The sequence below is a fragment of the Parambassis ranga genome, chromosome 13 (assembly GCF_900634625.1).
Source record: "Parambassis ranga chromosome 13, fParRan2.1, whole genome shotgun sequence".
NCBI lineage: Eukaryota > Metazoa > Chordata > Actinopteri > Ambassidae > Parambassis > Parambassis ranga.
In genome coordinates, this window is record NC_041033.1 from 10,784,419 (window position 1) to 10,811,676 (window position 27,258).

General features: G+C 42.7%; 1 protein-coding gene and 2 non-coding genes across 3 annotated transcripts; all 3 read right to left on the reverse strand.

Annotated features, from left to right (window-relative positions):
• Positions 1–12,926: 12,926 nt before the first annotated feature.
• On the reverse strand, positions 12,927–12,999 carry trnav-cac (transfer RNA valine (anticodon CAC)). Its single transcript has one exon. It is a non-coding gene; the product is annotated as a tRNA-Val (tRNA).
• Positions 13,000–13,449: 450 nt separating this feature from the next.
• Positions 13,450–13,521, reverse strand: trnad-guc (transfer RNA aspartic acid (anticodon GUC)). The gene has a single exon. It is a non-coding gene; the product is annotated as a tRNA-Asp (tRNA).
• Positions 13,522–18,132: 4,611 nt separating this feature from the next.
• Positions 18,133–26,849, reverse strand: fzd4 (frizzled class receptor 4). The gene is made up of 6 exons (XM_028420272.1): positions 26,217–26,849; positions 22,938–23,075; positions 22,466–22,852; positions 22,224–22,369; positions 21,473–21,720; positions 18,133–20,982 (listed from the first exon to the last, which is right to left on the reverse strand). The coding sequence occupies exons 1-6, from the start codon at positions 26,481–26,483 to the stop codon at positions 20,564–20,566; spliced, it is 1,605 nt and encodes a 534-aa protein (XP_028276073.1). The 5' UTR covers positions 26,484–26,849; the 3' UTR covers positions 18,133–20,563.
• Between the last annotated feature and the right edge of the window lie 409 nt (positions 26,850–27,258).

Below are 27,258 nucleotides of genomic sequence, written 5' to 3' on the forward strand. Positions count from 1 at the left end.
TGTCTGTTTCAGCAGGGTCTTGTTCATTTCGATGTCATCATCAAAATAACTGCATTTATTTACATTTGTCTGTGTTTTGTGCCTTATTCAGTAAGACTCCAGCCCCTATTTGTGGCTGTGATTCAGTCTGTTATATGTCTACATAACACACGCTGCAGTAGACTTCAATAATCATTAACAAACTTATTTAAACTTTTTATAGCCTCTGCTGCAATGAAAACTGATTTAATAGCTAATGTCTAATATATAGCTGCTGTCATTCATGCCCACTGCATCTACAGTCAGTTGACTCACAGTATAATGCTGCTGCTTTATAGTGACCTAAAGTGGCTGCTAACGTCAGACAGCATCCCATCGTATTCAAGACACAGTCTGAGGATATTCAGATTTTAGGTGTCTTCAATATGTGTGTGTTTTAAGGCTTAGTCACTCCCTCTTATATGCTCGAAATCCGATTTCACAGAGGAAAAGTTCAGATTCCAGTATAATGCTTGTTTGTTGACTTTTCTTCTCCTTCTCTGACCTGCTACTGACCAACCATGTGACTGCAGGCGGACTTCACCTTCATGCCTACATACTGCTGTAAAGAAGCTTTCCACTGCACGTGTAGAAGGTCACCATAAAAATGTGTTTAAAGAGAAGATTAAGAGATTGATTTGCTGCCCTAGCTTCCATGAATTCATTTGTCAACAGATTTCAGCCTCACACAGGCACTTGCTGTCTAATTACTTCCCTATAAAGATAACATTTATGTGCTTCGATTAACTCTGCGGTTTCTTTTCATCCACAAGATACAAAGGCACAATCTATCGTCCGCCAGAGTCAGATACTGATTTAGAGGTTAGGTCGCACAGCAGAGGAAGACAGTGTGGCTTTCTAATTTGTAATAATTGGATCTGGTTTTCAGCATTGATGTACCAATTTCTGAGCGAAAACACAGGGCAGCTGCAGAGGAGAGAGAGGTTAGCCACAGAAACCAAACCTCCTCTCTGTACACCCACACAGACGCCGTCTTCTCCACACATACACACACAGATTTCACAGATTTATCTCTCGCTCTCTGCTGGTCTCTAAAGCAACAAGCAACACAGAGAGTGATAGTTTGGCTTCTCTTTACTTACAGACCCTGTCCTTGTAGTCCCCCTTGATTTCCTTTCCCATGTAGGAAAGAGAGAGAGAGAGAGAGAGAGAGAGAGAGAGAGAGAGATAAACCATAACAAGGGACTGCAATCACAAGACTTCTCAGTCACGGAGGATAAGAAGGAAATAAGCTGCACGTGATTCGAGGATGACTTAAAGTCTCCTTTTCGCACTGTTTCTTACACATGCAGCAGTGGGCACATGGCCTTACCTGCCAGTGTATATTTATTTAAATGTTTAGTGTAGCATCAGCTGATGTTTGACAGCATTTCTTCTAAGAATCTGCAGCTTGTTCTCGAGTAAAGAAATCACCCTAAAGAGATAAAGGATATTCATCGTGCAGAAGTGACGCATTTAGTATAAATAAGAACATCTTATGACCACAGCCATAAAAAAAACAGAGCCAGTGAAAAATACAGCCACTGAGCTCACAAGTGGTGCTACTATATGGTCGATAAACATGGAGAAAGGTGTTGGAAGTAGAGGCTGTGGCAGGCTCACTCTGGCTGTGAATTAAACACACAGTAAAAGAGAATCAATACAGCAGGAGCCATGGGAGACTCTGGATGAATGAAAATAGCGTCTGCGCCTCCAACTTTGATCGATATGGTGTGTTTGAGTGTTTGTGTGTTTGTGAGACCTCACAGCAGCTGAAGTTTCAGTGAGTTTTAAATGGAGTGCAATGTGGAATATTAAAGGCTTACTCTGAATGACTCATCATTCACAACCAGCTCAGCCAAAGACCAAATCCAGTTCAACACCAGACCGACACACACAAAATGCACTAGTGATTACACTTGAAGATGTGTTTACACATGCAGCAGGTGCTATCTGACACATTTGTGTAGGATGTCATATTGTTTCTGCATTTTTGCCTCCAATATGTTCATCCTGTTGAAATTAAGAGCTTGTTGTATCAAAGAGTTTATACAGGTATTCATATGTTAGCGCAAATGAGAAGATGTTCCCTTAGAAAATAGTAGGCTCTGTTTGTGATTCATTTAATGTGGTTAAATTAGACTGAAACGATGAAACACACACACAGGATCAAACAGTGATTACTGAGTGATTGCAGCTCTGTCAGTGCTGGTTTACCTGTTCGTTAACCCCACTGTTGCTCCGCCTCAGTATCAGTGAGACAAATTGCTGCACTAACTACCAAATTACATGACAGCACAAAATGTCGGCTCTGCTCCCTTTGCTTAAGAAGAAAATGCCAGTTAGAGGACAACAAGATGAGCTTCTGGAAAATATTTTTCTGTTTTTGCTGCTGGTAAAAAGGATAAACAAAGGCTGATTACAGTAACAATGCCAGACTGGCAAAAAGAAAAACAAACAACAATATGCTGTGCCCAGTCCTAAACAAGATGTTGAGACAGCAAAGAACTGCCCACAGGGGGCCTTTAGTCTAAATTACAACACAAAACTAAGCAAAGAGAACTGCAGAGGGCTTGGTCTGATCCAGACTGTTCAATAAACCAAAACTTAGTGCAGGTGCAGGTACTTTAAACCCTCCACACCAATGTGTGCACATATAGCTTCTTCGTCTTTGTTTTTCTCATATTGATGTGAGAAAGGAAAGCACTTCCCACTCACAAGTGCACTTTTGTAATTATGGCATTGCTCAAAGAAGGTAAACAATAATAGAATTCAGACCCTGCTCAGCCAGTCAATGTTTAAAAGTGCATTTTAAAAGGCATCACTGATTTGCAGAAACATGTATCTACTCTTCTCCGGCAGCTTATTTCCACCTGCTGCACAGGATGTGCAGTGTCAGTGTGTCGGCTGTGACACGGATCAGCACCCTGGACAGCGGCCGTGACACACTTTGGTGCAGAATGTTGAAAAACAGCTGTGTGTTGTCAGGACAACACGTACCATCCTGTCAGCGGCTCTGTTTCATGTAGAGGCTTTATGTGCAGTGATGCCACAGTGTCATCTGCAGAAACAAAAGAGTTATTCTCATGTCACATTACCATACAATTACACCCAATAAGTCCATTTAATCCTCTTCCTATTCTGGCAGGAGAAGGTAGGAAATGTCAGTATAATTTAAGTCACAATAGATTTAATGGGTTCCTCTTCATATGAGAGTCTCTCTGCTCAGGAAGTTGATTGCTGCCACAGCTTGTTTGTCCCTGGGATGGATCTTTTGGCCAAGGCCACTGCATGTGTGTGTGTGTAGCTGCAAAGTGTTTGCTGGCACTCTTCTAGCTCTGGCAGGGAAAACTGGTCAGCAGTGCCCTTCACCTCTGTGCCAACCTCTGAGTCTCCTCTTGTGGAAGTGTACAGAACAGCATGCGGACAGAACGTCTACGTAATAATGTGACCTTATGTTGAATGTCCTCACAGTGAATGTAAGCCTGGCAGATCCTGTGTTGTGTTTGGTGTGTGTGAATGTGTTTTTACACAGAGCGTGCATGTGTACTCTGGAGTCAGTGTGTCTGTGGAGTGAGCTGAACAGCTGCGGTCCTCTCTGTGGTGCCTCACAGCGCTATCTAGCAGCGCATGTGTAGTACTGCACACACACCGCATACCAACAAACACACCCTCACCGCACACAGGCTAACTACACAAACACACACATTTATAGGAAAACAAGTTTAACCGTAAAACCATAATAATAATAATAAAACAGATTCTGATTATCTGAGTATCTGGGTATAAATAAAGGTGACAGACAGTGGATGTTTTGGGAGATGGGTTGCATGGATGGATGGATGGATGGAGAGTGGGAGGATGGAGAGGAAGGAGGTGGGTGGATGAGAGGTAAGTTGCCAGGCAGCGTAGGAGTTTGAGGGCATGTTTAAGAGTTGTGTCTGTCAGTGAACATGTGTGTGTGTGTGTGTGTGTGTGTGCTTACTCTCTGTGTGGGTGAGCAAGCATGGGACCGAGTGATGGCTCACATGGAGGCAGTTGTCATGGCAACAGAGGATGTCGTCTTGTTCCACAACATCTCAGCTGTCCCAGAATCCTACAGACCTCTCTCCTCTCTCTGTCTCCCTTTGTTTTTTAAATGCGGTTGTGTTTTTCTGCTCACTCTCCTCTTTTCCCCTCTGCTTTCTCGTGTGCCGTGCTCTATATCCTTCCACCTCTTGCCCCATTTCCCTGCATTCCTCAATCCCCAGCTCGCCACCACCCACTCGCTCTCTGACTATAACGGATATAAATAGAGGTAATACATTACAATGAAGCTGTCATGGGGTGTATTTATGTGTGTGTATGTGTGTTTAGATTCTCGCTCTAATGACTCGTATAGATCGGTGAGGTATCCCCTACATGGGGAGCAGTAACTCTCTGAACCCTCCCTGTCTCTTTGCCTTACACACACACACACACACACACACACACACACACACACGGCCTATTAATTCACAGCTTTACTGCTTCACCATCAAAACACTGAGGGCACTTAACTCCATCAGGTTTCTGACCTCTCAGGCGCTTCAGTATACCAGTGGTGCAAACCTGAATAAATGATCATTACGGATATGATATCAGCAGCATCTAATGTACACGATATATGAAGTCCAGCATTTTTGTAATACATTTATTTGATCAGATTTAAAGCTCTTATATACTAAAAATGTGATATTGGTAGGGGACCAAAAAAAAAGGTTTATCGGTCGGGCTGAATAAAACGTTTAGTGTCTGTGGCTGTTTGGGGTTTGCCTGTAAATGCATGTGATGTGTTTTTCTGCCTAATGCCAATGCACAGCCCTGACCCTCAGCTTCCAGCAGCTCTAAGAGTGGATTAAGGCATTTTTTTATCAATGCTACACATCACATGCAAGGTCAAGGAATGTGACCGAAACATCTAATCTCTTCCCCAAGGTCTTATCTGTAATAACAGACTGCCACTATGTTTATATTTATGTCCAATCAGCTGACACCTTTATCCAGATTACCCTGCAGTAATTTAAGCTGCTCAATTTTCATGTAACAGTAACTAATGATGATGATGTGCATCACATGAGTTAAAACATATTTATTGTCACATTATTATTATGATTTATCTGATGGTGTTTATTCAGCTTCACATCATGACAAATGTTGCAGGACTGGATGTGCAGCCAGTTTCTCAGCCTTTGCTTTCTGCACATTAATCATCTCTCTTGCTCTCAAACACACACACACACACACACAAAATGTGATTTATAGTACTGTATTAACATCATTCTGTATCCCTGGGAGGGAGAATGAGGGAAGACAGAGCAAACACATGAGACCACCTGAGACCTGACACCCCACTCATCTGTCCATATTTACAGACAGCGGAAGAGGAAAAGAGGAAAAAACACAAAATCCTAAAGATGTGAGGAGATAAATGATTCTAATGAGATTTACTGTGGAGGGGGATAACTCCTGCCTCATGGTCATTTCCGGTGCACCCTTTTTGTCATTGTGTTTTTAGAGTAACTTTAGAAGAGTTGAAAAGATACTGTCAAAGAAGTTAGTGAGATAGAAGGCAGAGTATAAGCAGCTCACCAGCAATAGTGAAAATGAGGCGCGATGCTGACATGAAGAGGAGATGATGAAGGCGATAGGTGGAACTGAGAGGAGTGAATATCATTAGAGGATGGCTGGATGAGCTCTGAGAGTCCCAGTGCACAGCCTCTCCACACATCTGTTTCTTCATCCCATGGGCGCACTGCAACAGCAGATGCAACAGGGCGTGCGCGCACTCACCCCTCGCCTCCAAACAGGAACATCTGTCTCCACACACACACACACACAGTGTGCATATGCCTTGAAACACACGCCTCTCTCGCCTCTATCCCCCTGGTTCGCTTTCATGTCTTTTTCCCTTTCTGTCCCCTGTCTTGTTGTCTTTGATTGAGTGCCAGAGGCTGGCAGACGCTCCTGCGCCACGGCTGTATGGGCACAGTGTCTCTTTCTGAAATGGCCCTTACAACACACACTCACACACAAACACACACCGATCAGAGGTAGATTTGCTGCGGTGGAACAGTCTAAACATGCCCCAGGCTGACATTATACAAGCTGAGATTTGCATTAAATATATGCTGATTCCTCCAGATCTACAAGTAGTTCCATTATGGCCTCATTGTGAGTGAATATCAACACACAATGCATAGTATTACACTGACAGCCGTTATGAAGGCTGCCATTACTTTCCAGTTACAAGCACGAAAAACTAAAAGCAGATCTGAGTGATTTACTTTGGGTTATCTGCATTTAGTATCAGCTTTTGCAGTCCTTATGAAAAACTAGCTTGGTGTAGATGACATTAAATCAATATTTTCAGCAAAGTTACAACAGCTTGGCAGCAGAGGCTTTCCACATTGATCTAAAACATCAACACAAGTTTCAGGGTCCCCTCGAAATAAATGCTTCTTTTTTTCCTCTGCCAAATGAGTTATTTCTATTTATTGTCATAAATAAACGTATCAGAAATATTCACTCACTTTATGTAGCCTGATCTAACATGCACATGGGAGGATTTCTCTTGCACTAACCTGTATCAGTTATAAGTAGAGACTGGCATTATTATTAGGCTATTTAAGGCTACACCTTAAATAGCTTTAAAATGTTAGATTAAGTAATGCCCCACCCGGTTAGCACGCTCAGGGAGCTTAAACAAACACACCTGCACGTATGGCGCCGCTCACAGGTGCATGCTGGGAGTAGCTGAAAGGCATGATGCTGAGAATCAGACACACGCGCACTTTTTGTTTTTGTGTTTAACTAATCGTGTCTCGGTTATGAGTTCAAAAGTATCATTTATGTGTAAGAAATTAACGTCGTGTTCGCGGTGAGCGGTGCAGAGAGGGTCGGTCATATAACACGGATGTTCCTGATGCCATTTAAACAGGTAAGTGTGTGTGTGTGTGTGTGTGTGTGTGTGTGTGTGTGTGTGTGTGTGTGTGTGGGTGGGTGGTGCTCCAAACTGTACCTGCGTCTACAGTATGTGTGTTGGTTGCTTTATTCAGCTGTTGGATTGAAGTGAGTGTGGTGTGTTTTGGTCAGTTTCTGGCTGTTGTTTCTCTTACATGAGCTTTATTTAGCACGGCTCCTCTGGTTCTAATTGTGTGTTGTGTGCATAGTCTGGCGGTTGGCCTGTGCCTGTCTGAAAACAGACTTTGGCTGGAGCGCAGTCACTGTGAGTTTTAAATAACTTCATGCAGGACTGAAATGAGCTCTCCTGCTGCACAGGCTGTTAGAATAAATTGCACCACGAACATAGAACAGACTCTTATTTTTCAGCAGTCACTGATTTATTATTCACAGATGGACGTGCAGGGGGAAGCACAGATGTGCTTCAGCACACACATCTCTTACACTATATCTCAGGGATCGATCTAAGCCATGTACCTGTCTTAAAGAGGATTTAGACTGGGAGTCTACAAGCGGTCTGTCATGCTGCGCTGCCCAGCACCAGGACACACACACACACACACACACACACCTATACCTGCACACTTGTCTTTGTTTCTCTCTTCCATAATGCATGCAATCCAGGTCTGTTCATTGAAATCAGAGAGAGAGGAAGTGTGTGTGTGTGTGTGTGTGTGTCGCTCAGAGACACCTGCAGCAAAATCAGGAAAAGTTTCACTCTTAAATGAGGGCTTGTCTCTAGGTACCTTTCTGCATCTTCAACACACACACACCTTTAGTCACAGCTGCCCCTTTGTCCTGCCGCTCCACCTGTCCCCTGCCACAGATTCTCTGTGGACCCAATCAGCAGTGAGTACTAGGAGACAGATTATAGCCTTAAGCAGCACTCGATAGGAAGACGGAATGGGACAAGAGGGATGGAGAGGATGGCCAGGGATTAGACTGAGGTGGAAGGATGAAAGGAGGAGTGCACATGGGAGGATGAGGCTGTTGAAAACAGGAGAAGGTGAGAAGACAGTGGAGTGGGAAAATGTGACAAATGGACAAACAGAATGAGACAGATGTGAGAAGAAAGGAAAGAAGGCTAAAGATCTAAAGCCTAGCAATCCTGAAAGACTTTTAAGGTTTCTCTTAACATCCAGTGTGTGTCTATGATGACCATCACCGTCTTTGGCTGAGTTTTCTGTGGGATGAATAGAGCACATGTTGGTATGAATATTTGATTTTTAAATATCACAATCTGAAGTCAAACCTCTGCTGTACTTCAACAACCTCGGATCAGCTCTTTTGATAAATGACATTCATTACTCTAAAGAATATTGAACTGCTTGCCCATCATAAGGGAAATTTAATCTGCAGATGAAGCATTTGGGTTTTGCCTCTCTGACATTTAAAGACCAAGTGACTAATTGTCAGAATAATTAATAATGAGTATAATTGTTTGTTGCAGCCATAATGAGATTCCCTCTCATTGAGTTGTTGTATTGTGTTGTAAGTGGTAGATGACTGAAATTTAAAAGAGAAATGCAAAGAAAATGTAGAGGAGCACTGCCCATGAAAGGATGCGTCAGCGTGTGCCTTTGTGTGCATCCCCACCTGCAAGGCGAGAGTAAATGTAGATTTCTTGACATTTTGGTTATACTGACTTTAAGGCCTTGTCTGACATTTAATTTCCCATTGATTTCTGCAGACTGCTCCCTCGCTGTTCTACAATAAGACTGATCACTCAGCTCGGTGTCTGCGCTCACTCTTATGCATAAGAGTAATTTTATGTTTCTCAAGAGGGCTCCTTCAGATGCACAAGTGTCCTTCTGCGAGCCATTTTACACTCAAACGTGTGTGTCTGTGTGCTTTAGCTTCTTATGTTGTACTCGACTGTGTGGTGCAGTGTAATTCCCTGTGTGGAAAATATACCGGTGGTGAATAAGTCCTCCAGTTTCATCCAAAAGTATTTGAGCTTTGGGAGAAAGGGCAACATTTGCTCACTTGCACGGTGCAGGATAAGTTCAGCGTCTGCAGGAGTCCACCAGAGCACCTTGAGACGAAGCAGAACATGACAGACTACGTGGTACAGTGTGTACCGTCAGGTCTGTGGGGGTAAGAGAGAGCCAGAGGTGGAGGGGGATATTAAGTGCCGGTGCAGTCTGTCACACTCACTATACTGCTCCTGTACTACAGAACAGCAGTGGTTTATAAATGCAATTAATGTCAGAGCTGCTCAAGCTGGTGATTAAATTTGCAGGTATTTAACATGGCCTGAAGGCATATGTTCTGGACAGTGGCATGGATCTTTGTGAAGAATGTGCAGCTGATCGGCCTCTGGTAGTGTGCGGCTTCAGACAGATGGGAGATGGCTGCACTCTGGAACCAAGAAATAATGAGTGCTTAAATGTCTGGGAGTTATTTTGGAAGCAGACATGATGATACTGCTCCTATGAATGATGTTAACCTTTTTATAGACCTGAATTATTACCTGTGCTTCAAATATATTTGGCAGCATATTAAAACTGAAGACAATCCTGTAGCAGCTTCTGTATCTTTTTATATCAACCATGGGCATCGGGTTTAAGGTGCAACAATGTCTCTTAACCTGGTAAAATGGTGTGATGGACTTGGCTGCACACAGTAATTGGTGTTTAACCCCAAACTATTGTGTAACAGTATAATTTCTATAACAATACTCCTGACCTCTGTGTCTTGATGAAAGCCAGTTAGACTTGCAGGGTCCATTCAGATGCTAACTAGAGCGGTAATCGTGATTCAAACACAAGTGAAAACGAGTGACCTTTGATTGCTGTTTCATGGGCAGACAGTGATGGCTTAAAGCTATAGTGAAGCAGCCTACATTTAAATGAACATCTCTTACATTTAATGAGTTCTGACTGTGCTGATTAAGCCTCTGTTTTATCTTAGTATGCCGCTATTTTAAATCTTTTGTCTGTTTTTTAAAAAAAGCCACACATGCTAATCAGTTTTTAGCCAGCCTGCTAGCACCATTTGTCATATTTGTGATAATGGATTTGTCTGCTGGGTTATTAAAAAAGCACCAAACCTGTTCTGACAATAGTTTGTGCTGCTGTCTAATGTCTAAGCTGGGTTTATCCCATGGACTGATCCATGGACAGTCACAGAAGAGAGGCATGTGGTCCTACATGAGAACAGTATTTGTGTAATTACATCCACTGCCATAAGGGGGAGATACATGTTCGATCGACTAACCTTAATATGCAGTAAATACAAGTGCTTATGTCCCCCTAGATATTGGGCTCTGAAGGGTTGTGCAATCCTGTAATCTTTATGTGTAGATGTTTTTGTTTTTGTATTGTTGCACCAACAGTCACTATCTCCTCCTGCTATGCTCCATATAGTCAACCAGATGGCAGCACGGGAAACATTGGGGCAGTGGGAGTTCTGCATCAGTATGTCTTCCATGGTAATGCTGATTCGATGAATCATCATATGATTCAAAAGGTTGTCTTTTGCTACACTGTAATGTGTACAATCTTATTGCCTCTGCAGTTCAGTGCTGTGCTTCAAAAAACACATGGTCTTAAATCTTGTCAGTGGTTGGAGATTGAACTGTCTCCGTTTTTCTCCTGGTGAACTGAATGAGCGACCACAGTAGGAATGACTTTCTGGGACAAAGTATTCAGTCATTTTTAATGGTGGAGTTGCCTTGAAGCCTCTCCTCTTCTGACAGTCCCTTGGTGGCTTCAGTGAAAGATGACGGCACACTGAAGCGCTCACCTGTGCTGTTAAATTCCCCTACAGTCACTGGAGGATAGAGTTTGTAGTCAGAGCAGGGAGCTCTGCTGCTTTCATGGTGTCAAGAGACACCTGAGTGTGTGGGAGGAACAATCCCAACAAGAGTAAGTGGATGTGCTCATCACAGCCAGCACTGTATGGGAGATGGTGATGTATGGCTGGGTAAAAACAAGTGTTCAAACTAATAAAATGTGATTGATTGAAGGGATTAATACCTCAATACTACGTTGAAAAGACAGTTTCAAATACATGTTTACAGTATACTAAAATCAATAGTCATTATTGGAAAATCAAATGTGTTGTGATAATGTAAATTTGCCTTAACAGAATGAACAGAATATTAACAATAATTCAGGTGGGTCATGGACAGGCCGACCTTTTCTCTGACACCTCACTCCTCAGTGATTGGGTTATATCTGGCAGTATGCTTAGGATTTCTTCCATCCCTTTAACAAACCTGTTTATTTATGGCCCGATACAAAACTGCAGGTGTAGTACATGGTGGTCCCAATTAGAGCCAGAAAGTTAGAAAGTTAGATGTTGCCCAGTTAAAACGCCAAATGTTTTGTTTACTTTATTCAAACACTTCCATTTAACGACCGAATATTTGAGTTTTTTCACCATCATATGTAATAAAACCTGCTTAGCCTGGGGTAACATATATTTAGTACATTTTTATATCTGGCTTAATAAGAGCCGTGCCAGCTGTGATATTTTCAGGAAGGCAGCCTGCTGCTGTACCACAAACATACCGTAATAATAAGAAAGGGCACACAGCGCTGTGAACAAACAAACAGCCAAAAACCCAAACACATTTCACTCACTGATATTTGGAGGAAAAGAGGGAATATACAGGGTGAGTCAGGATCGCCTGTAATAACCTAGAAGGGGCCAAAATGTCAACTCTAAAGTCATTCTGTTCCATCAAGAGGAATTTGTTACCAAGTTGTACAACTGTTCTGTAGAATGGGGCCTCTATTGATACTGTTTAACAGCTCCGAGGTCTCTTTAATGATCATGTTTTGCTTCTTTGCTACGTGTCCTGTTTGCTGTCTCAAAGTGTAATTAAATCAGCGTAGTAGCAGAGTAAGAGGGTAACGATTACATATAAAGCTAGCAATTTTACATCATACAAAGTAGGAACACGACCTGCAGAGACCACTGGTCCACCATCACTGCCTCACCACACACTGCTGAATTTCTGCAGCACAGGTTGTGCACATTCACATGATTACACTGTGCTCACATAACACAGTCCTGAGAGAAGCTTATTGCTGTGGGCATGCTGTGTACTGCTTTATTGTTTTGTTGTCTACTCCTTAAGTATCTGAACGTGTGTATGTCTGTGTTTAGTGTGTATATTGGGTTTGGTGCCTTTTCTCATTCGGGCTGTGTGTCTTGGGATCACCAATGGATAACGATTGGCCTCATCAATCTCTTTCCTCTGCTCCAGCCATCCTGTCTGGCATTTTTATAATCAGGAGACTCTTCAAGGTAAAATTATTATATTTTTAGTGGAGTTGTTGTCCTTGTGTCTTCAGTTATAGCATGGGAACAGAAAATGCCATAAGCTGATGTCGATGTTCTTATTCAGGTCTTAACTTGCTTGTTGTGGAGACGATCATTTGTGGGTCTTTCCACCAACATGTTGAATAGTCGTAGTGGTGAATATGAAGTCAAACTATGGTAAGAGGGGTTAAAGAAGCACACAGGACCCCAGCTCTGGACCTGGGCTATAAATAATGTTAAAAAATGTTGAAAACATAGTTTCTTCTAACCTGAATCTCGACACCCTGTAAACGCTATGACAGCTTCATAAGTCTTTAGACCTGACAGCACACAGGCTGCCTCATTAGTTTCTCGTCACCTGTCATTTAAAAGGACGGGGTTTGACTTCCTGATGTGGAGTGTGAACTTTGATATTTTACCCACTGCTAGAATGATGTACTCGGAAATGAATAAAAGCTGATTATAGTTAAAGAGTCCAAGGATGATTTAAGATGACAATATAATCTCCTGCCTCTGTGACATAGACCAGTCTGTAAATAGAAAACATATTTCACTGTGTAATGTAAAGCTACCTTTATTAAAACTAATTTCTGTGTGTGTTGCATTATGATCACATATGATCAATAGATATTAAGGAGTAGGCCTAAATAAATTGTTTCTGCCCGGTTTCGAACCGGGGACCTTTCGCGTGTGAGGCGAACGTGATAACCACTACACTACAGAAACTCACATGTCATCATGTATAAGCTCAGAAACACAAGTCTATCCAGTCTGCTTGGTTTAATGTATTGAGTTGCTTTCAGACTGGCTTTTTGGCTCTTGTGCTTAAGAGTGGAGCCCATTCTCTGGTCAAATACCTCTACAGTAGGCATGGGTATCTATTGGCTCTCACTCTGGTCAAGACATCCAAAACATGACACCCATGTAGACACATACGTGGTCAGCAATTATTGGATGTGAAATTCTGCTGTGTGGAATGTGGGTGATCATCGTCTGTCATGTTTGCCTCACATGTGAAAGGTCTCTGGACAGAGACAGTATTGATGCCCCCACCTCCTCTATAAATATTTGTTAAACACAATGCAACACAATTAAAACTCAGAAACATAGTCTTTGACTTTTTTGACTTTTTTGACTTTTAAATGATTAGCAGTCGGTAAACACAAAAACTTTACACTCCCCGTCGGGGAATCGAACCCCGGTCTTCCGCGTGACAGGCGGAGATACTGTCCACTATACTAACGAGGATTGTGTCATTGGACTTCACAGAAGAGCCCAGTCCTGGTGATGTGACTGCACTCTTACTTGCCAATATGTCAAAGAAAGTGTGTCACAGAGCTGGTGTCTTTCTGTTGCATCAGTCTGTTCACTGAATGAATAACTAACATTACTGTCAGTGCAGACCAGCTTTTGTTCTGGTGCTGCCTTTCTGAAGTGACAGTATTTGCACTTAACATCTACGCCTGACAAAGATGTGATATGTGATTAACTTCAGCTGTTACAGATTGTGAATTTGTGTATGATTTTAAATAAGTAAGGTTTTTAGCTTTAAAAACTTTACTTTGTTTTGTCAGGATAAAACATCCATTGATCTGTGTAATGTCAGAGGTCAGAGTGTTGTTGTAGCTGAAGGATCCCTAGCGATTCTCAGAAAAGGTCTTTTCTGAATCTCTGGCACAATACACAGTTATATAAAACTATAAATATTGTGTTTGATTTTTGTGTGTAGTGGTTTCAAATTGAAACTGCCAGTAATACTTGGGCTGCATCGCTTCAGGCAGTTTATGTGACATACTTCTCAAAATGGTCTGTTCAATATGTGTCACATGAATGTCCCCAATTCTGAGCCTGTATTTTATTTTTAATTTATAGTCATTTCTCAGCAAAACCTTAAAGGACAACTGTGGAGGATTTAGTGCCATCTAGTGGTAAAGAAGGCATCAAATTGTCCTCGCGTTTGAGAAAAACTTGTGAAATGCCTTATCTAGAGTCAGTGCAGATTTTGACCAGGTCCCAATGTGGACATGAAGGGCCTGTTCAACACGACAACTGAATGACCTTTTTAGGAGAGTACAAACTCTTAGAAGTGTTTATTCTTAATGTGGTTTATAAAATATTACAGAAAAATTGATAGCATCACTTTTTAGCCTGCAGTCCTCTGCTTCTGTTCCACTCACTTTGCCTTTGCCAGTTTCCCTACTTTATATCTGATGATGTTGTGTGTGTGTGTGTGTGTGTGTGTGTGCACAACATATGCATGCCACTTAATTTCCGTAATGGTGTGACAGAGGTGCGGATGCAGTGTTGGTCCAGTTCTAATAAGCTGGGCATAGTGAGTCCTGGATCATAGGCTCCAGCTAATTGTCTCATTCCTATTCAGGCACCAAAAACAGAAAAACATTCACACCCACATATGCTGTCGAGAATAAAACATGACACAACACGCAGACACAAAAACCATCCAGGGAGGACAGGAAGATAACACCTCATAATGAAACAGAAACTAATTTTCCTGCATTTACTAACAGGTAGATGCTTAAAATTCAGGCTTTAATTCAGCTGCTGTTTAAAAAGTTCCTTTTTCACTAAAAGTGGTCAAATCCAAGCCAGCCGGTTATCCTCCTAATCCTGTTCTCTAGAAGCTTCTGCCACTGTTGTGTTGACTGTTTCTTTCATTGATTGCCTGTCTGTCAAAATGACTGACAAGAGTTTAGAAGTATAATTTATATAAAAGTCTCTGGGCAGCACTACGTCTTCTCTTATAGGACTGAGGGCTCTCTGACACACTGTCTTGGCTCCTGTTAGCTGGTTAGCATGTTACTTTCTATAGATATCTTCACACAATAAATCAGCATCTTTGACATAATGTCACAGCTGTGGCTTCCTGATCTAACAGTGTTATTTTACCTGTGAAATTGGCTGTTTGGCTGGTAAGAACCCTGTAGTCTGTGGAATCTGAGCCATGCGTCTCTATATACATAGAAGCCATGGACCGAGGTCCTAGTGATAAAACTCTGTTGAGATATTTCTAGAGCATTTTTTTCCCAATAACTGTGTACTATACCACTGTACCTGTATAAATCAGACTGGGTGAATTGTTTCCATTTAAATCAGACATCAGCAGAACTTGGAGGAAACATGACTCAGGACTTTCTGTGTGACTGCTGCCAGGTGCCAGGTTTTGTCTATGCCCTCTATTTCTGTTCTGAGTGAGCACAGATGCACAGAGGGGGAGAAAAAAAGCTAATAGGAAACAACCCCAGACAGGCTCTTGGAGATAGATTATGTTTGTATGAGTCATTTCCAGTCATTTAGTGTGCCAAAGCTGCCTGTCTGATTGAGGAAAACAATGCAGTCATTTATAACGTTCTGTTTGTTGGACATTTCCCTCCACCTTTTCCTCTGACTGCCCTTCATCACACCACCGCCGCCACTCTCTCTGTCTGTCTTCCTTTCCCCTCGTCTGTTGCTCCCTACTGCCTCCTCATCTTCCCGTGTGTGACTGTATTGAGCGGTTGACATTTCTAAAGTTGACAAATGACCCTGCTAAACCCATATGAAATCACTCCGCCTTTCTCCCATATGGGACCATGTGGATTCATTGTGAAACATTTGCTGCACCACCAACAGAACCACACGTATACACAGTGATTATCAGGACCCCTTTACATGACACAGTGTTTATACTAACACATGTGAAACATAGAGCAGTAGCAAGTCGATAGTTTTGTCATCACATCTAGTCAAAATGTGTGTTTGGTTTATATTGATATATACTATAAAAGCAGCAGCAATAGTGGGTGATCACTGTGTCCAGAACTAGAATATGAACTTGTAGGCAGCCCTTCACCACATGATGGACAAAGAGTGACACCTAGTGGTAACAGAAAACAAAGGTCATACTGCAGCGTAACATGAGAACAGCAACACAGCCGACACATTAACATCACATGTGTAAAGCAGAGATTTTATAAGGTTCAGCTGAGTGTCAGCTGCTTCAGAGGCTTAAGGGTTATAAGAGATTATGAGAGGAACATATATGGTTACAAAAGACAAGCGCATTTTTCTTTGTAGCCTGAAGGGTCAAAACATAATATACTGTACTAAGTTACAGGCAGTGACATTTCAAGATTATTTATTGACTTTACTATGATATGCATTTTCAAATATCTGACATGTATGAGTGTGTCTTTGACTGCCAAAAAAATAAATCTGATCGTTCACACTCCCTGCCGTGTAGAAAGAGTTCTCTGTTTCAGCTCGATGGCCAGTAATTCTCCAATCTCCCCCTTGGCCAGACTTTTGGATTTCAGTCTCCGCTCGTTAGCATGTTTGGCCTGAGAACCGGCCTTAACAAATCCTTCTTGCACCGAATTGGCTCTGGGGCCAAGGCGACTACGTCACCCAGAATCCCCTAGTGGTGGCCATTACTCACAACTATTCATACAACATAGAGGCTGAGCAGAATGGGAAAACGATTTCAACATTGCTGAGAGGGAACAGCTGCAGCTTTCTGCTGCTGGATGACGACAGATTTCCTTTCCTCTCTTCCTCTGTCTCAGTCCCTTTTTAACTTTACCCCTTATTTTTGTCACGTTTATATCATTTTATCTTGTCTGTCCTTTGATTGTCTCTTTCTATGTCTATGTATGATTGGATGACCTGTGGCATTTGGCAACACACACTCACTATAAAAGCACCATTTAAGGTATGAATTGGAGAGAGTTTAACTTGTATAACTGCACCCCTTTCTGTGTGCATGTCAGTTTGTGAACATGGTTGTGTGTGTTTGTGTGTGTGTGTGTGTACACACTGTGTGAGTGTGTGTGTGTACACTGTGTGTGTGTGTGTGTGTTAGTGGAGACACATCTGGAAACAATAGAGCGGTGGATGCTGTCACTTTCCCTTTACCTCAGGCTTTTGAGAGCGTGTTCTTAAACAAACACTCAATTCACTCGCAGTAAATTACAGGAAGGCAATCTGAGCTGTTCTCCTAGATACTTGGACTCGCACACATGCACACACAAACATGCTCAGGATTGCTCAGAATTAATCACTTTCTCCCTATGCAGTTGTAGCCCTGCACTAATTACAGCCCAAGTTGCATTAAGTGTAATTGTAAATCCAAATTACACCTCATTTTAAAGTGAGTGCTCGTGTGCACATGTTTCTGTGTGTGTGTGTGTGTGAGCTGCGGATGAGACATGATTGATGGTAAAGCAGTGTTTACACAGTGTAATCACCATGTTTCCACCGTGGCTTCAAAAACAAATTCAGTGGTTATAGAGCATGTTTTATCCTAACTCTGAGTAACCGTTAACAAGACATATGAAAAGCCACCAGAAGGCACTGCTGTGTGGATTTGTGTTGTGAGTCTGATGATAAAACAGCAGTGCTTAATTTGTCTCATCAGGCAAGAGGTGGCAGCATTGTTCAACACAGTGATTCATTATGACTACATTAATCCATATTCACTCACACACCAGCTAATCCTAGCTGCCCTGTAGGTGGCTTTATGAATGGCACACTGAAGCAGAATGTCTCATTCTGTTCTCTTCTGCTCTGAATCTACTGTATTTTTCCTAGATTACCCCTTAAAGAATTTCCCCTCTGGGATTTATATTTGAAAATACAAGAAGCATGTAGCGGGTCAGTAATGTTAAAGGGATCAAATGAGCCAAACACGAATGAAATCTGTGATTTGTTTGATAAATAATACTGTAATAAAAAATCTTGAAGGGATTTTTTTCAACTGATGATTACAGATTTTGGCTTCAAACTAATCAAATAATCTAATTTCCCATCTTCTCTGACTCTATTTGTAGCAGCATACACATCCACAGACATATTGTGTCAACATATTGGAAACCAAAAAGTTTTTATTCATCTTCTTCTGATACAAAAGTGTGTTTTTTTAAATAACAAACAAGTTTTGCCACTTTTACAAGGATAAATTAGCAATTTCTTTATAATACATTGATGACATTGTCAAGACAATGAGTTATCTACACAAGGGAGCAGTCTAGACCTTAAAGGCTACGATCAGTGTCAGTGAACTGACCCCAGCTGTGATTCATGTCTGGGCTTCTCAAAGAGCATTTACAAATCTGCATTACCAGTGGTTCTCAGTCTTCAATAAGCATGGCACACATTCTCACACACACACACTTGCTGTGTGTTCAAGGCACATTCTGTGATTGTTTGGATAATGTCACCTGAAGCTCAGGGTGGTCATAACAGAGGAGGCAGCCAGGACATTAAAAAGCATTTCAGAGGGAAACTACATTAGCTCAGAGGTGGTCAGAGGTTAATTTAATTCACTTTAAGTGAATGTAATGTTTGTTTGACTTCAGAGATTTAAGAAGTGTGCCAAGTTATGCTGGTTTCAGAAACACTTTTTCATGTTTTAAGGTTTCATATTTAACATGTCATGGGAAAAAAGGCAGCTTGAAACGTTAAGCTAGAAAATACATGTGTGAGGCACTGGCTGGGTGCAGATGACACTCAGAGCTCCAAATTATTTAAGCCCTTATACATTTCATTTGCCCAGAGTCTATTCAAATACAGAAGGCATAATGTGACATACACCACGTTTTATACATACAAAGACTCACTGAAACGCAAGAGCTTTGCAACATAGATTGTCAGGCAAATATACGGTACACAGTAGCAGTTTTGGAACTCACTGAATGCAGCCATAAGACAGGAGGAGTCGGTTATTGGGAGGAACTGCAAAACTACAAGTTTTGAAATGTAAGAAAAGAGGGGCTTGATTGTCTGAGAAATGAGCTGTGAAGCATCAGACATGGTTAAAAAGAATGATCAATGGCACACGTTAAAGGAACAGTGTGCAGGATTGTAGTGACATCTACTGGTGGACCTGCAGACTGCAACACTTTTCCTCAGTTTCTAATAAAGTAAGGAAACCTACAGTGGTGAGCAATTTGCCCATTGGTGTTAGGTTTGAAACGGCCAGCTCACAATGTAGATGTGAAGGTCCAAAAATACAAGGTTGATTTGTATTCAACTGTGATGATAGAATAGAAAGATACAGTATTAGTGTTTCTGGTAAACGGTCCTGCTTTGTGGTATTTCTTTGTTTTGATTCGTTTCCATCACACACCATCAGGTTAGGTATTTGACAAGGCATTGTGTTTTAAATGCAACTTATTCTATTCACTTTGTCTAATGAACAATGAAAATACTATTTATGAATTCTCACTTTGTACTTTTATCCCACGACTTTTGCACGGATGCACATGCGCTCATGTGAGTGTCTCTGGCAGCCCTTTGCTGTTGCCCAATGTGTGTTTTGGCAAGTGATTCTCTAATAAACTCAAATTCTCTAACCTGCCTAGGCTCCAGCATTTGGAAAAAAGAGGGAATAATTTAATTTCCTGCATTTCATATAGCCTATACACTACAGTACAGTATGGGGTTACCACCAAGCACTGGAAGTTAGTGTGAGTTAAAACACAAAGGGCCTACATTTCCCAGCTGGCTTAGCTTTATGGGCCAATAAAAAGCACAGCTGGAGCTCCCAGGATTCACCGTGATACCTCACAGTGACCAGACTCTTCCCATTAATGGCTCTGTGCATATCAGTGTGCTGCATAATGATTTGTTCTTAGTCCCGCCGCTGCTGCCCTGACCCTTCACATATTATATACTAACTATAGTGCGTTATTACAGCTTAGGGCTGGTTTCCCATTAAAAAATCTCACCTGCTTTATGTTACCCAAACAAAATGCTGGTAGGAGGCATTGTTTCAGATTCTCATTGCTTTTGTCTGGTGGTTTATTGTTTAACAAATAATTGCAGGGTGTCAGATGCTTTTGGGAAACTTAAGCCTTCAGCTGTATAATATCTGCTCCAGTGTACAAAAAAATTTAAACCTTCAAAAGACCCTTCAAAAGAGAGGCAGAGAGGTAGACATGGTGCCATACAGCTTATTGGGGTGTCTCGTCTGCATATTGACGCTGCTGTTCTGCCTTTTCCGTCTCTCTTTTTCCTTTTTTTTGTTTGCTTTCTCCACCTGTCTGGACATAAGAAGTCTAACAGAGGTAGAGAGGCTACTGCTGCTACGAAGGTCTGTCTCAGTCCTCCTGTGTTCTCCCTCTGTCAGGGAGTTTTTGGGATGTCATTACATCCAGTGGCTTCTTTTAAAAAAAAGTCCTGTGTCACATTTTTCATCTCCCTCTTGTCTCTTGAATATCTCTTTCCTTTGTTTCTGTTAGTGAGAGTGAGGCAAGTAGAACTCCATTCCTGTCCGTGCACTCCCGCTTTCTCCTCACACCACTGTCTCGTTGCCTTTCCCTGGCTTGATCCAGCCCTCGCCCGGTGCCCTCTTGCCTCCTCGGCTTGCCCTGGTGTCTCTAAGCAGGCGGGCAGAGCACCGCTGCCAGGTGTGGAGGGTTTTTGCTGACCAGATCCACATCCCTGATGTGATGCCTACCAGCAGTGACATGAAGATTCGAAGCATCTCTGATGCCACATATGAGTCCCTGGTGCTGGCCCTGAACTCTCCCCAGTGAGAGAGCTGGTAGAGGTAACAGCCGATGACAGTGGACGCTGGGACAGTGTAAAGAACTGAAAACACTCCGATCTTCACCATTAAACGCTCCAGCTTGTCTGTTTTGGCACCGTCCTTCTGCAGGTTGGAACGGATCTTGAATAGAGCTACAAGGCCTGCACAGATGAACAGGGTGCCTGAAGGGAGGGGGAGGAAACAGCTGTTATTTAAGGAGCAACAGAGAGAAAAAGAGAAAACATGACAGTCATATAAAGCAGTGAAAGTTACTGGTAGGACTGTACGAAGTGCTTGTCTATAGTTAATGTATTATCTTTACTAGATGGTGGTCAGAACACCCCTACTGATTAGAGTAGCTAATCTAGCTGTATGCAACGTTATCACTGTAGCTGTTGTTGTCTTCAGAGTCAGCAAACTCAAAAATTCAACTTTTCCCTGCAGGACACAAGAGTTGTTGATTTGTTGCTCCATTAACATGTAAATGGGATTCCAACTAATGTATTAACACAAAGTAACACAAACAAACCAAGTCAGACACTGTTAGACCAGCAGAGGGCCACATAATGACTTTAGTTACCCATCAAAAACATCTAGTGAGGATATTGAAATGACATTAATTTTTTGATTGTAATCAATCAAGAGATCAGTTAATTGCATTCTTGTGTTTACCTATGAGTAGGTATGTGGCCAGCGGTGCCACCACAAAGCCCGTGAGCGCCTCCTGCTGCTGGTTGCCAACGTAGCACAGCCCCGTCAGGTCGTCTGCATCCACCAGTCGCATGATGAGGATGACGATGGTTTTAACAGCTGGGATTGCCCATGCCGCTATGTGGAAGTAGGAGCTGTGCATTTCAATGGCCTCATGACCCCACTTCAACCCGGCAGCCAAGAACCATGTGAGGGTCAGGATCACCCACCTGAGAGGGGCAGGAAGAGTTAAGGCTTCCTTAATGTGTGCAAATTCTCATCTTTATGTGACTCTTTTATAGCCAATCAGGAGACATGTTATAATGAGGTTATCGTGATACCAGATAGTCATGAGTTATATAACTCATGACTGGTTGTGATCATATTTTAGGAGAGCCCTCAGTCTGCTGCTTTTTCAAATAGGATGAGTGAAGTCAAACAGGAAAACAAGGGTCAAATGAAAAGGAAGAAAAAGAGCTGTGACAGCAGTGTGTCTCCAACACAACACACACTCCAATTGGCACTTTTACCTCTTTGTATGGAGAGAAACTAATCCAACTAGCACAGAGGTTATGAGACAGGATAGTCCAATTTTTAAAGAAAACAGGATGCAAGTCTCGTGTTGCTATTGTTACACCTAAGGCCATTCACAACAGCTAATGACACAAACCGGGACAAAAAGGTGAAGGACTGATACGAATGATTGTGTGTATGCCTGAGCGTGTACACTAACCAGAGTGAGGAGGCCATGCCAAAGAAATAAAGGAGGAGGAAGACGATGGCACAGCCAGTGCTCTTTAATCCTTCTTGAACCAGGATTGGTACCGCTGCTGCATCCAGGTCACAGGAAACACGCTCCCTCCCCAGAGTCAGACGGACCTACAAAACAGCACAAAGGAACAAAAAGGCAAAATTAGGTGTGGCTGAATTAATCTCAGATAAAAGCAAACAAAAAATGCATTGTTTGATACTGACCAGGTAGGCAACACTATACAGATTGCAGCACATGGAGAGAAAGATGATGGGCCTCTCAGGGTAGGAGAAACGCTGTGAGTCTAAGAGAAAGGTCAGGACTGTCAGAGTAGTCGACAGGAAGCACAGCACGGCCCACACCGCCATCCACGCATCCGTGAAGACTTTGGCCCCTCGTCGGTACAGCCCGCTGTCATAGCCGCACTGCAGCGTGCAGCTTTCAGTCTGTTTGAGCCAGGTGTACTGATCGGGTGCTGATCCCAGGGCTTGACATTCCTCCTGGTGGGGAGGGTGGCGGACAGGCTGGTAGGGTGGGTCTTCATCCCCTGGACCCTCCATGCACATGTGGTTGTGGTCGTTTTGAGGTGGGAAGAGGCTGCAGTTGAGCACCTGGAGAGGAAAAGGTATTTATGCTTTGTGGGAGCTATGATGAGTTATTTTATAGGCGGGATGTTTTGACGATGATGCGACTCACCTCAGGCCATATGAAGCCAAACTCCTGGAGCACTGGGAGGCATTTTCTCTTGACGGACAGACACATACTGCCACATGGACCAATGGGGATGGGAACCTTGTCTGTGCACATCGGCACATAAACCGAGCAAAGGAAGAACTGGAGGAAAACAGAGATTACAGACAGGTTTAGCATTTTGCTCTTTGTATTCTGCTAACAATGCCTGACTTATCCAAAGCTCCTTTCACACTGGAATAAAAACCCTCTAAGACCCACTAACTTCCTGCCTTTGTCTTCAGTGGAAAAGGGTAAAAATGACATTTACTCTGCTGCTGTGTTTATCGGCTCCAGCTTTGATTTACAGTGATGTGAACACCTAGGCGGATACACACATTTTCTCTCCTAGAGCCGCTTGAACAGACACCAGAAAACAAGAAGAAAACCCTGTTTTCTAGTGACACACATCCAACAGCAATCAGCTTGCTTACTGATATCGAGAAAGAAAGAGAGTCGTAGGTCTCTGTGTAAAAAGGCATATACATATATATTCAGTTTTTTTATTCAGGTAAGCAAATGAAAAAGGTAATTGACCATGCAGGCTTGGATGTCCTCCTGGGTGTCATGTTTACATCTCTGTCAATGCTGACCTGTCCCACTGAACACAAAAGCCTGATAATAGTGGCTTTTTTGGGTCAGTATAAAATGAGCCTGACTAACAGTAGGAATGAGATGTGTATATACATAACTTTATAGTGGAAAAACAAATGTAGTGATGTAAGACGAGTTAAAAATGACAGCAAAGAAGACCCAATTTCGGCTTAGAAAATGTAGGAATTGGATGTCGTGCTGCTATGTAAACTTTGATGCACTTCACTTACATTTGTGAAGCAGAATGTAAATTGCATTGTGTGGTTGTGTAGTGGAAACAGTGCCGCGAGTACTCTGTGGGCCAATCTGTCTGTGTATTACAACAGGATTAGAGCTGGTAGATAGCTACACCCTGCACTCCCACTTGTGGCCCCTCCATCTACTTGCCTACACCTCTCGCTGCTTTACCTTTCAGTACATTGCATCACCTCTTCCACTGGTGCCTCTCTAGTTTCACTTCTAACACCACATCTTGAGTCAAAACACCACAGCCAACACTAACCAGCTCCAAGGTTATGCGTACAACTCTGCATCATTAAAAACAATCTGCCGACTTAACAACACTATGGGCATGTGCCATGTAATGCTGTATAATCCCCCTAATCCAAGGCTCGGTTTTCTCTGTCCCATGGCAATGGTTTTTTATATAGATATCTGAGTCGGGGTTGCAAAGATAGTGAACAGTCTGAAGTCACATTTGACTGTTAAGGCGGTAGTGATGTGAGGGAAGAAGTGCTCTGAGGTTACTGAAGGCAGCAATTTTAAGTGATTTCATGCACTTACGGTGAATTCTTTTTGAAGCCAGAGTGTAAAATTGTACCAGGCTCACGATACGAAAATACATAGAGACAGAAAGTACTTTTAACCCAGCTACCCTGAGATAAACAAGGCAAACACACGCTGCAGGCGCTTGGACTGGGTGATAACTGGAATAAAATGTGTTGGAGTAAACCATTTGCTGCTGTTTCTCATTTTTTTGTAAAAAAAAAAAAGAACTAAATGTTGTGGGCTTGAAGCCCTGATCCGGTGATAGACAAATCCCAGCTTGAAATCAGACCTTGAACGGAGCCCAAATGAAACATGAATCCAAGGAGGGTGTCAAGGTTGGGAAATAAATACACAGGGAAATGTTATACAACTTGAACTGTCTATGAGAATTTATTTGCAAAGTAAACATTAAGAGTGTGCATCTGTGCACCGTGTTACACCCACTAAAAACAAACTTGTCCTCAGTGGGTCCTACACAGACTGTGAGGAACTATTCAATGTCAAAATCAGTTATCTGAGTCCGAGAACTTCCTTTAAACTCAGTTTGTTACACTGTTCTCTGATCGGTATCTGTAGCTGTGGTGCACCGTTATCTCTGCAAACTGAGCCTGCTGGCTGATCTGGAGACAGTCTTAAGTTTCTTACGGAAAATAGAGGATCTTTGTACCTGAGATTTACTTTAGGTTAGTTGTCCAGAGTCATTTGTGATCTGTGTTGGCCTAGTAATTATTAAAGTGGAAGATATTAACTTACAATGCAATGCAGTTTGTAGTATTTCTCACGGTGAGTTATGCATACCCATCTAGTGACAGCACTGTAACACATTCTGGGTGTTTTCCCCGAGCGTTGGTAACCCGAGTGCTGTCACTTCACTGCTAAAAGCTGCTCCAGTTACCAGTCAGGAAGCCTCCCATTAGAGCAAATCTTAGGAGATACAGTTTCTCTTTCCTCTTTCTGCCTCTTTAGCGAGTGTGTGTGTGAGAGAGAGAGTGAGCTAAACTTAGACAAGAACTTACAACTTTTATGCTGCAGTTTCTTCTTCTTCTGTCTTTTTGTCTCTCACACACTTAAGCGCTGTATTAATTTAACATGCCAAAATATTTTTTACTCGGATCTATACACAAAAATGACTCACAGTAAAAATCACACAACACTCAGGACAGGACAGAGAACTTCTTTAACAATAATGACTTGGTGTATATACTTTGAGTTCAGTGTATGCATGTGTCTATGTGTTTATCCAAATAACAAAAAGGACAATTTTTGTAAAAGTAAACCCCAAACTCAAGACTTCTCTGTTGTGTCATCAGTCATTCCAATTATAGTATAAAGTAAAATCTAATTTTTTTCTGACATGGTGCATGAGTCAAACAAGCAGCATTTGTCTTGAGACACTGAGGGCACCATTGTGAGCAGGGAGTCAGTACAGTGCAGCAGAGAGGATTCAGCTGTTGCTATGAGGGGCATGAACTCAGAATGTCAACAGACAGAGGGGGCATTTTCAATGAAATTAGCATGACAGTCCGGCACAACGAGGACAACAGAAGGCAGGGACCCCCTTCATTTATTTTAGCTCAATGGGAATCAACCTATATTATGCTGCTGATTATCAGTGGCACCATCAGTCTGAAGGGCTCACTGAGGAGTCACTTATTGCTGGTAGCTCTCTGTCATGTGCTCTGGGACCACACTCTGCTGCTGCCTCTCTGTGCGTGCGCACACATAAATATAGCAGACTTTCTCAGACTCAGCCAGACTTTTTTAAGACCAGGACCCCTGCTGCCTAAATTAGTGCATGCGTGTGTCGCCTTCCGTGTGTACTTTTAATAACACATGGACTATTCTGATCTGTTGTAATGTCAGTGTGCATGAATCCAGCTGTACCTTGAGTTGACTGGAGCAGCCGTACTGTATGAGCGGTGTGAACGTGGTCAGCTGCAGCTCCGCGTCCGATTGCAGCACGTTGCCGACCAGATTGGGCATCTTGGTGACATTGTAACCGAGACCCTGGCACATGCTGATCCGGATCGGGTCGCAGGTCATCTCCTCCACTTCATCGCCGAAAGCCTTCACCACGCACAGCGGACCGAGCAATCCGGAGAGCAAGAGCAGGAGCGCTGCCCCGGTCAGCGACCCCATCATCCCGGGCATGGTCACCCTGATACTGAGCGTCTGTCCCCTGCAGTAAATGTTGGCACCGATATATACTGAAACACAGTGAGGTCAGGTCGCCCTGCAAACCGCAGCGCGTGTGTGTATAGTCCAACAGGAGTGGAGCGCGTGTAGTCCGTGCGTTCAGGAGGCTCTCACATATCCAGAAAGCAGCAGTGAATCTGTGCGTAATCAAAAGCGCATGCTTTCAATAAAACAATCTGCGCAGTTGCAGGTTTAAAGCATCTACATTTTGATACATCCTGAAGTCCTTCTCGTGTTGTTTCCCGTTCGTATCTCCGAGTGGGGAAAGCGCAGCGCAGCGACGACAAACACAGCAGCTCTGCTTTTGCGCCTACTGCCTGCGAGCGTCCAGCGCTAAACTTTATTGTGTCTGTGAAGAGAGACTATTTCCCCGGTCCAGAGCGGAGCCGACCAATCCATGCGCGGGAGTTGTGTTTCCCTGACCAACCCGTGGCCAGGAGGGCGGGACGCGAGAGAAAAATAGAAGAGCGAGCCTCATCCATACTCCCCTCTCCCCCTGTTCTCTCTCCCCCTTCTCTCCTTTCCTTCAGCACTTTGCCTGCTCCTGTCTCGTTTCCTTTTCTCATCCTTCTCCCTCTCCTCTCCTGCAAAGAAAATCACTAAGCATTCCCCAGCTAATTCTGACAATATCCAGAACCAGTATTTATACCCGCTGATGTGGCTCACATATATTTTTATTGGCTGTATTTTTAGAAAACAGGCATCTGAAAAGTGGATTTTGCAGTTTGTC

Excerpts from the sequence above, each read along its gene's own strand:
- fzd4 (XM_028420272.1), bottom strand. The coding sequence starts at position 26,483 with ATGCCCGGGATGATGGGGTCGCTGACCGGGGCAGCGCTCCTGCTCTTG. Across the intron at positions 22,853-22,937 it reads TTGGCTTCATATGGCCTGAG|GTGCTCAACTGCAGCCTCTT; the intron begins GTGAGTCGCATC and ends TTTCCTCTCCAG. Across the intron at positions 21,721-22,223 it reads GGCATGGCCTCCTCACTCTG|GTGGGTGATCCTGACCCTCA; the intron begins GTTAGTGTACAC and ends TGCCCCTCTCAG.